The 10,238-nt window shown below is 45.5% G+C and overlaps 1 protein-coding gene across 1 annotated transcript; it reads right to left on the reverse strand.

Annotated features, from left to right (window-relative positions):
* Positions 1–1,127: 1,127 nt before the first annotated feature.
* On the reverse strand, positions 1,128–3,273 carry LOC141264350 (uncharacterized). Its single transcript, XM_073676635.1, has 2 exons — positions 3,169–3,273; positions 1,128–2,957 (listed from the first exon to the last, which is right to left on the reverse strand). Exon 2 carries the CDS (start codon positions 2,652–2,654, stop codon positions 1,323–1,325), a length of 1,332 nt encoding a protein of 443 aa, XP_073532736.1. The 5' UTR covers positions 2,655–2,957; positions 3,169–3,273; the 3' UTR covers positions 1,128–1,322.
* Positions 3,274–10,238: the final 6,965 nt, after the last annotated feature.

Raw genomic sequence — 10,238 nt, forward strand, 5'->3', positions numbered from 1 at the left:
AGTGTGTCCATCATAAGTGTCCATACTCGGTCCCAAGCCGCCACTATATTTCCCGGTATCGCCTCCGCCTTCCACAAGCACGGGTCCCACAACATTACCCGTGCCCTCCCCATTGCACTTACTGGGAAGGACTGCCTATCCACAAACACGTGGACAGGTGAATGTGGCCAGGGAAGTACAGAGCCAGTCCACAACTTTTTTTTGCTAAGAGTTGTATTTAGCTCGGTGAAAGGACTGGCATAGAGCGAAACCGCATGTACCCTGCGTGTCATTTCTCCCATGAAGTCCTCTAAAGCTGCTTGCACTTGAAATGTGGTCTGAACATACTGCTGATACTTTTCTGTGGGAATTTGCTTGCGTCCTATCAGCCTGGAATATTTCCAGCAAACTATGGTACGACGCCATGGTATTAGCTTTGCCCCCAGTACCAGTAGCGAAGCCATCCCCAATTTAGTTTTCAGGAATTTTATTTGGTAGAATGAGTGGCTACCCAAATACATTTTCTCATAAAGGAGCTGAAGATAGAGTGGCAGTAGGTGCAAGTTTCTCCAGCCTGTCAGATATTAGAGGGTGAACGGCAGCACACTGGATCAGTGGTTAGCACTGAAGCCTTGCAGCCCTGGGATCCTGGGTTCAAACCCCAGAAAGGACAACATCTGCAAGGATTTTGTTGCTCTCCCCATGTTTGCATGTGCTTCCTTCTCAGTAAAAAAGCAGCCAGAGAGAGTCCGGGAACCTTCCCACATACTTTTCTTAGCCAGGACTGCTTCTCGGCAGGGTTGGACGGTCCCACCAGAGAATCCTCTGGTGTGCCTTGGCCTCTACCTCAGGAGAGCCATAATAGCGCTAACTTTGCAGCTGCTATGGGCAGGGTGGATTTGATTTAAATCTAACTGATTTAAATCACGATTTAAATCACTAGTCAGTAAGGCTTGATTTAAATCAGTGATTTAAATCAAAGTTTCTACCTAAACTAGTTCTTGCTACTTTAACATGCAAGTAGATGAAGATTTTTAGAATCACTTTTTATATTACTTTTTTCTCCCCAGTTTAATGGGTTAATCATTCATATTTGGACACCACTGTTCTGTTGTACTTAGGAAGGAGAAAAATAATCCTGACCTTAATAACAATTTAAATAGATTTATTCAACTGAAACAATAACAACATTACAGCATAAGTTATTTGCTTAAACAAACATCCATGTTTGTTAACTAATTTGGCTAAACAAAATATATATATATATTTTAAGAAACTTAGACTGTCAGCCCAGCCGACACATGAAAAACTTAAATACTACTGTCCCTGCTGTCCTCTGTAGCTCACTCGTCGTCATCTTCATCATCATCTTCTTCTTTGTTCCTATTCATAATCTGGAAAAGAAAAACAAGCTTTCCTGCTTTATTGGGTCCCAACCGATTTCTCAATTTAGAATGAATGAGTCCAAAGGAAGAGAATATTCTTTCAACGCCTGCAGAAGAAGCTACTGCTGTTAAAAGTGAAATCATTACTTGAACAGTCTCTAAATCCAAGCGCTTAAGTGACTTCCACCAGTTTACTGGTGTGACCTTCCTTAAAATATCTTCAGCAAACATATATTTCTTGAACGGTTCCCCCTTAGCTCTGAAGTTTATTATAGTTGGTATTAAAGATGGATGATTGCTGGATACCCATGTCATAGCTAACTCCTCTTCCTCAGCACTTAGGTTTTGACCCTGATATTGGATATTGACAATATTTGCCAAAAAATGAGCTGGAGTCAGTGCTTGTCCCATTCGTTTGTTTACTGCTTGTAATTTAATTCTGTCCATGTGTAGTTCTGTTTTTAAGTGTTCACTCAGTTCCTTCCAAATTTCAACAGCATCCGCAATAAAACAGCTATTTTTCTGTATTTTGTTTAAAGCTTGAGAGATGGGTTTCAGGAAGCTCAGCATATGTTCAGCATTTCTCTTAAGCCCAATTTTGAGGATTTTGGCCGTGACAGTGCCATCTATTTTATCTCGATTTTCTTCACAAAGTGTCATCAGAATAGGCCAGTTTTTGATATACTGCTCAAAACAGTCCACCACAGAGTTCCATCTAACATCTTGTGGGAGCGTTAGCTCGGTTCCACCCATCCTTTTCAGAGCTGCTGCAGCAAAATGATTATTACGGAAGTATTTAGCAATTTCAACAACATTAGCCTTTATTTCTGGAACACTTAAGTCTTTGGCTAAGAGGTGCAGCAAATGAGCACTGCAACCATATGTTATTAGCAGCTTTGTATTCCCTCCCTGCTCTTCTAAATTTCTTCTCATCTTGGATACGTTTGCAGCATTGTCAGTGACCAAACTGCGTACTAGACATTTGAATTTTTGTTCACATGTTGTTATAGCTTTTACTGCCACTTCTTGTAAGTATTCTGCTGTGTGTGCATTTCCTGACGTATCAGTTGATTGTGCAAGGAAGACTTTACCTTCTTCTGTTGTTATACAAACACATACAATAGGATCATTGTGGACATTACTCCACCCATCAATACTTAGGTTAACAATTTTACCCTCCAGAGCTGTTGCACATTGCTCCATTTCTCTGTCATACACTTGATCCAGCAGTTTCCCTGCAACATCAGCTCTGCTGGGTGGACTGTATCCTGGTCTCAGTGACTGAACCATATTAATGAAATGTGGGTTCTCAGTCAGACGGAAAGAAGAGTTCGTTGCATAAATAAACTGGGCAATTTTTTCATCAATCAACTCTTTTTCTAATCTTCTAGTTCTTATCACAAACCTATCTATGGTGGTTCCAGGAGGTAAAGTTTTTTTTCTTCCTTTTGGGTGACGGTGATATGTGGCTGTGGGTGTCTGATGATGATGCTGCTGCTAATGAAGCACTATCCTGGATTGATAACTCTGAAACTGTAGAACAGGATGATGGTGATCTTGGAGGTGGATAGTTTCCAGAATCCATGAATTCCCCTAAGCAAAAAAAGTCAATGCTGTTATTTTATTGTTTATACAATTTCTGCTTATTGCACACAACACATCACTGCCCCTGCCCCAAAAGGAATATTTGTTTTTCTTCATAACTGTACCAAATGACAGTAACATGCAGTAATAATAAGAAATATAATTTTTCTCACACATGACAGTTCAGTCTTTAGAAAAAGGATTCAATAAAAATGTTTACCAACAGATCCTGCCTGTTCAGAAGTGTTTCTTTGGTCATCTTCATCACCGCACTTCTCATGATGTTGCCTCATTCGCGCCAACAGGCCTTGCATCTCTTTTTTGCATCGTTTGCATTTTGCACGCATGCCTGCCTTACCGATAGGCGAAGGAGCATCATTAAAATATTCCCAAACTGGGTCTCTTTTACGGCCTGCTGCCATTATAAGGAAAGAATGTAATAAACCTCAGATCGTACACACAAACAGATCCAGACTTGTCTGTCTGTGGCTATGCTGCAGTATTGTGCTCAAAGTTTCACTTTCATTTTCTTGTCTGCTTGCCCTTCCTCCTCCTCACACTTAGATTCACATTCTTCTTGTGTTGTGCAGATCTATTCCACTCCAAACAATCAGAAACATATTGTCTAACTTCTTGGACTTGGCACTGAAGGGGTTGATTCTGTATTCATAGGTTTGTAGAACAATAGGATTAAGGTCTTTTTCTCAACTCTGTTCATGTTGTAACATTTTTGCCGTGAAGAAGAGGCTGGGACCTCTGCGGAGTCAAATTCAGTTTTGAGAACTGCGTAAGTAAAGCGAGCGTCTGTGATAATTTAGGAGAGAAACTGCCCACTAATCCTACAGAAACCTCTGGAAGAGCATGGCATTGTGAATGTTACACATATACAGCCTTTATTCTACTGAGTTAAACAACTCAGCTTTATCTCATGATGGAAGAACCTTTGGATGGTAAAATATTTTCCTCAAAAAGCAGTTTATTGAAAAAAATCCAATTTAAATCAAAAAAATCCGATTTAAATCAAAAAAATCCGATTTTTTTGATTTTTAAAAAAAAAACATTGATTTTTATCCACCCTGGCTATGGGGCTCTTGAGCGATTGAGAAAGGTTAGCCCTCAGAATCAAATCCTCTGGTGGGCACAATGTTTTTCAATCTGAAACAGCTTCTCAGTGGGAGTTGTATTTCACCACAACCATATTCTTTAGCTCGGTGAAAGGACTGGCAAAGAGGGAAACCATATACACCCCGGCTGTCATTTCTCCGTCACCAGGTTCCGCCCATTGTCACACACGACCATGCCTGGCTGTATGTTCAGCGGTGAGAGCCACAGATCAGGCTGCTGTGTTACAGCTTTCAACAACTCTGCAGCGCTGGGCAGTTTGTCAATTAAGCATTAAGCAAGTTATCTTCAGCACAGCCTGTTGCCGCTTGGCCAAGGCAGTGCGGCGGTGCTGTCAGCTTGTGACTGATGTGGTCATTTCGGAGATGGAGGAGGAGGTTCATGAGCTGGACAATGTAATTACATTGAGGTTAAATTTGTGACGCTGTTTTTTATACTAAAGAAAGATCCTATTGTTTTGTTTTTTTACGTTATTTTTTAAGACAAAAGCATTCACCTTATCTGGCAATGTGGTGTGTGACACATCATCAGACACATCCTATTTAATTTATGATGGAGGAACTCTGAAAGTCATAAAGCCTATTTTTATAGGGACATCAGACAGCCCTTACTATTCTTAAAAGGCCAGCAGTAGGCCCTAGCTATCAGCCGGCTATGCTTTGTTGCTCCCATTATTAACAAGTGGGTCTCGTATACTGTTATTGCATATCCAGTGACTGCAAGGGCTGACAAAAATTTGGACTCAACCCAATACCCCTTTGAAGATACAGAGGAGGGTCTCAGTAAAAAAAATGTTACCATTATAAAGGAGCGGGTCTCCTATACTGGTAATGCTCATGCTGTGACTGCAAGGGCTGCCAAAATTTGGGAAAAAACCCACTAAGAATTTAAAGACACATAGAGCAGGGCCACAGTAACAAGGTACGACATGTTCCCTTTAGAAAGGAGATGGTCTGCTATACAGTTATATGGTATGCAGTGAGTCCAACGGCTGATCAATTTTAGGAAAAACCCCACTAAGAATTTAAAGACACATGTTAGACGTCAGGCATTTTCTGGATCCAAAATGGTTTCAGAATCATCAGAGGATTCTGTGGTCTCCCATTCTGGTTCAGCCAGGGCAGATGCTGTTTAGCATCCTCATCAGTCCCAACGCCTAGCTGGTGCACAAGATGTACAAGTCATCTCTTGGGTCTTTGTTCCAAGCAACATGAAGGATAGGTTGTGTAGGAAAGCAGGGCTGCTACAGCCTAAATCCAGGATACACTGCACTGAGCATGCCCGTGACATAGCGGACCGTGATTGGTGGTTTGGGAGTCAGCTGATCCGGTGACCTGGCACCGCCTGATTGGTCACGGGTGACATCACCAATAATACGATGGTGGGCAGGGCTTAATCTTTAAATAGCCCGCCAACAAACATGTCAGCGCGCTCTGATCATTGAGCTGATATGGTGTTATTGTGTGGACACTTGGTCGTTTGGGCTCCACGTGTGCTATTGCTGTTATAGCTTCTGACAGGCTGGTTTAGCGGGGGATAGGCAGCCTTAGATGGAGGGAGGCAGGTAGTTTCGTCTGACAGTCTGGCTCTGACAAGGGTGTCTCTATACACCCCGAGCAGACTGCAGACTCCGTATTCCCGGCACCGCCTGTTAGGCACGTGGAGAGATACTCCTCAGTCCGGTAGCACGCCGGCTGGGAGCACGTATACGCCGGTGTGAATCACACATGCATCCTAGCGCCTGCTGCGTAGTCCCTGTGCAGTAAACAGGGCTACGGATACATAACTTGTCGCACATCTCTCGTGCAGTTAACGGAGATAGTGCGAATCCCTATTCCTGTTCTGGTGTGCAGTAACACGGAGGGGATTGTTATTTCAGTTGGTTGTTTTACCTTCTTACCACAAGATGTTCGGTCGCAGTCCTCCAGGCTGCATCACGGACCCTGGGTTCGGTTGCTTTCCATTATTTAATAAAGTTGCTTGGAACCGTCCCCTTAACAGTATCAGAGTGCCAGGGTCTTGCCGAACATGGCTGACAACCAGCAACTGCAGCGCTATATACAATCAACTTGAGGCCAGACTAAGGACTCTGGAACAAGCTTCCCCGGTGGCTGATATCACTGCAGTAGCTACCCAGGCAGCTTCTCAAAGCGGCCAATCTTGTTAACACGGCTGCAGTGAATGCTGCGGCAACTGCAATTGCCCCATTACCCCAGTTTGCTCTCCCGGAAAAATTTTCTGGCGACAGCAGATCCTGCAGAGGTTTTATTAATCTGTGCTCCATTCAGTTGGAGATGATGGAGGCACGGTTCCCCTCCGAAAGGGCCAAAGTGGGTTTTGTCATCTCGTTACTTTCTCACAAGGCCTTGGAGTGGGCTACACCTCTGTTGGTGCGGAGTGACCCGGTAGTGGCTAATGCGGGTCTCTTTCTTAATGCCCTAAAGGGTGTTTTCCTAGGTCCTCAGGTCAGGCATGATACGGCTCTTAAGCTTCTTGCGTTGGTCCAGGGTTCGGTCACCGCCAGCCACTATGCCATCCAGTTCAGAACCTTAGCGGCTGAATTGGATTGGTCTGAGTGGTCTTTAATCCCGGTGCTCTGGAAGGGTCTGGCTGGGCATATTAAAAATGCTCTATCTACCAGAGAGATTCCAACCTCCCTGGAGGAGTTAATCTCTCTCGCTAACCGAATAGATTTGCGTCATGCAGAACATAAGTTAGAGCTGGAGGTCCTCAGACCTCAGTGTTGGTTGGCACCTTCATTCTCTAGACCCATTTCCAAACCCGCGACTCCCGACCCGGAGCCTGAGGCTATGGATATATCCCGGACTGAGTCTAGCCCCTCTCGTTCCCGACCTGCACATCTCTTGGAGTACCCCATTAATAAGGGTTCCAAGTAGTCGGGAAGATGAGTGTGTCTAACCGCCGTTAGAGGAGGTGTGTTAGATTCCGGGGTTCCTTCCTCCAAATTATTGTATAAGGTGAAATTGTTCTTCGGAACAACCACGGTTACTGCCATGGTGTGGGTGGATTCTGGCGCCGATGGCAATTTTTTGTCATCTACGTTTGCCCACAAGTACGCCATTCCTATGGAGTTACTGCCAAAACCAATGAACATCAGGGTAGTCAACGGTTCACTACTGGATACACAAATCACCCACCAGTCGATTCCCCTCACCATGCCGTTTCCTCTGGGTCACCGGGAGGTTATCTCCTTTCTTATTATTCCTGGTGGATTAGATGAGGTGCTATTGGGTCTTCCATGGTTACGTTGTCACACTCCAAACATTGACTGGAATACGGGGAGAATTTCTTCCTGGAGTGAGAATGGTGTGTCTCGGTGTAAGGTTACAGCCACCCGGAGGGTAGTCTCTGAGCCTTCTACCGACTTGGCCGCTCTCCCTGTGCAATATCAGACCTGTGCGGATGTCTTTCCCAAAAAGGCTGCAGACACTTTACCTCGCCACCAACCGTATGGCTGTCCTATTGATTTGGCCCCCGGCACAGATCCTCTGTCTGTCCCCGAGACCCAGGTCTTGTCAGATTATATCAAAAAGAACCCTCGGGTAGACCTTTTGTCCTGGTCCATTTATACGGCTGAGGACAATGACGAGCCCAGGCTCACCGCTCCTTCGGGAAGTATGCGGATGGTGGCTCCAGTGTCCTTAAACCAGGTTCCTTCTGGGAGGATGTTCGTTCCCCCTAATCTACAAAATGAGGTGCTCTCCTGGGCACATGCCCCTAAGATCGGAGGTCATTTTGGGGTCAAGCGTACCACAAAGTTTCTTCAACGGTCGTATTGGTGGCCCCGGTGGCGCCAGGACATTAAGGAATATATTCTAGCGTGTGTTTCCTGTGCGAGAGATAAATCTTCCCGTCAAAGTCCGGCTGGTCTTCTCCAACCGTTACCTGTGGCGGATTCCACAGATCAGACTCCTCTTCTTCTGAATAATTGCCAACATCCGCGCGTTCCGGTTCCTATGCCCTTTCCCTCTATGGAAACTGGGTTCATAGATTTGGCTCTGGAGGCGCGGGAGGTTTGGGACCATACCCAGGATGCTACATTGGCCTCCAAGAATCGGATGAGAGAGTCGGCTGACACTCTTCGTCGTCCAGCTCCTGTATTCTATCCGGGCGACAGAGTGTGGCTCATGGCTCGCAATATTAAAGTTCGCGGGGAATCTGCTAAGTTTGCCCCCCGCTTTATTGGTCCTTTCAAAATTTTGGCCCAAGTAAACCCAGTAATGTACCGTTTACAGTTACCACTACACCTGAGGAGTCACTACACTTTTCATGTGTCGCTCCTTAAGCCCGTTCGCCTGACAAAACTCGCTGAACCCCAACCTGCTACAGACACCAGGGGTGATGATCTCGAGGTGAAGGCTATTATGGAGTCTAAGATGGTTTGTGGAAAAAAATGTTACCTAGTACACTAGAGGGGCCATGGATCTGAGGATTGTTCCTGGGAACCAGTGGACTACATTCATGCTCCCCTGCTCATTGAGGAGTATGAGCATCAAGTGGAGGGGGATGTTAGAAAGGGGGATAATGTTAGGCGTTGGGTGTTTCCTGGATCTGAAATGGGTTCAGAAACATCAGTTGATTCTGTGGTCTCCCATTCTGGTCCAGCTGGGGCAGATGCTGCTCAGGATCTTTGCTGGTCCCAATGCCTAGCTGGTGCACGAGATGTACAAGTGGTCTCTTGGGTCTTTGTTCCTAGCAACATGAAGGATAAGTTGCGGAGGGAAACAGGACTGCTACAGCCTAAGTCCAGGATACACTGCACTGAGCATGCCCGAGACATGGTGGACCGTGATTGGTGGTTTGGGAGTCAGCTGATCCGGTGACCAGGCACCGCCTGATTGGTCACGGGTGACATCACCAATAATGCGACGGTGGGCAGGCCTTAATCTTTAAATAGCCCGCCCACAAACATAACTGCGCACTCTGATCATTCAGCTGAGATGATGTTATTGTGTGGACGCTTTGTCGTTTGGGCTCCACGTGTGCTATTGCTGTTATAGCTTCTGACAGGCAGGTTTAGCGGGGGATAGGCAGCCTTAGATGGAGGGAGGCAGGTAGTTTTGTCTGACAGTCTGGCTTCAACAAGGGGGTCGCTATACACCCCGAGCAGACTGCAGACTCCTTGTTCCTGGCAACGCCTGTTAGCTACGTGGAGAGATACTCCTCAGTCCGGTAGCACGCCGGCTGGGAGCACGTATACGCCGGCGTGAATCACACACGCATCCTAGCGCCTGCTGCGCAGTCCATGTGCTACGGATACATTACTTGTCGCACATCTCTCGTGCAGTTAACGGAGATAGTGCGAATCCCTATTCCTGTTCCAGTGTGCAGTAACACGGAGGGGATTGTTATTTCAGTTGGTTGTTTTACCTTCTTACTCGGAAGGTGATCAGCCGCAGTCTTCCAGGCTGCATCACGGACCCTGGGTTCGGTTGCTTTCCATTATTTAATAAAGTTGTTTGCAACCGTCCCCTTAACACACATGGAGCAGGGCCACAGTAACAAGGTACGACATGTTCCCATTAGAAAGGAGAGGGTCTGCTATACAGTTATAGGGTATTCAGTGAGTCCAACGGCTGAACAATTTTAGGAAAAACCCCACTAAGAATTTAAAGACACATGGAGCAGGGCCACAGTAACAAGTTACAACATGTTCCCATTAGAAAGGAGAGGGTCTGCTATACAGTTATAGGGTAAGCAGTGAGTCCAACGGCTAACCAATTTTAGGAAAAACCCCACTAAGAATTTAAAGACACATGGAGCAGGGCCACAGTAAAAAGTAAGACATGTTCCCATTAGAATGGAGAGGGTCTGCTATACAGTTATAGGGTATTCAGTGAGTCCAACGGCTGACCAATTTTAGGAAAAACCCCACTAAGAATTTAAAGACACATGGAGCAGGGCCACAATAACAAGTTACAACATGTTCCCATTAGAAAGGAGAGGGTCTGCTATACAGTTATAGGGTAAGCAGTGAGTCCAACGGCTAACCAATTTTAGGAAAAACCCCACGAAGAATTTAAAGACACATGGAGCAGGGCCACAGTAAAAAGTAAGACATGTTCCCATTAGAATGGAGAGGGTCTGCTATACAGTTATAGGGTATTCAGTGAGTCCAACGGCTGACCAATTTTAGGAAAAACCCCA

This window comes from Phyllobates terribilis, unplaced genomic scaffold (assembly GCF_046119375.1).
Source record: "Phyllobates terribilis strain yellow unplaced genomic scaffold, ASM4611937v1 Scaffold_4__5_contigs__length_816908805, whole genome shotgun sequence".
Taxonomy (NCBI): Eukaryota; Metazoa; Chordata; class Amphibia; order Anura; family Dendrobatidae; genus Phyllobates; species Phyllobates terribilis.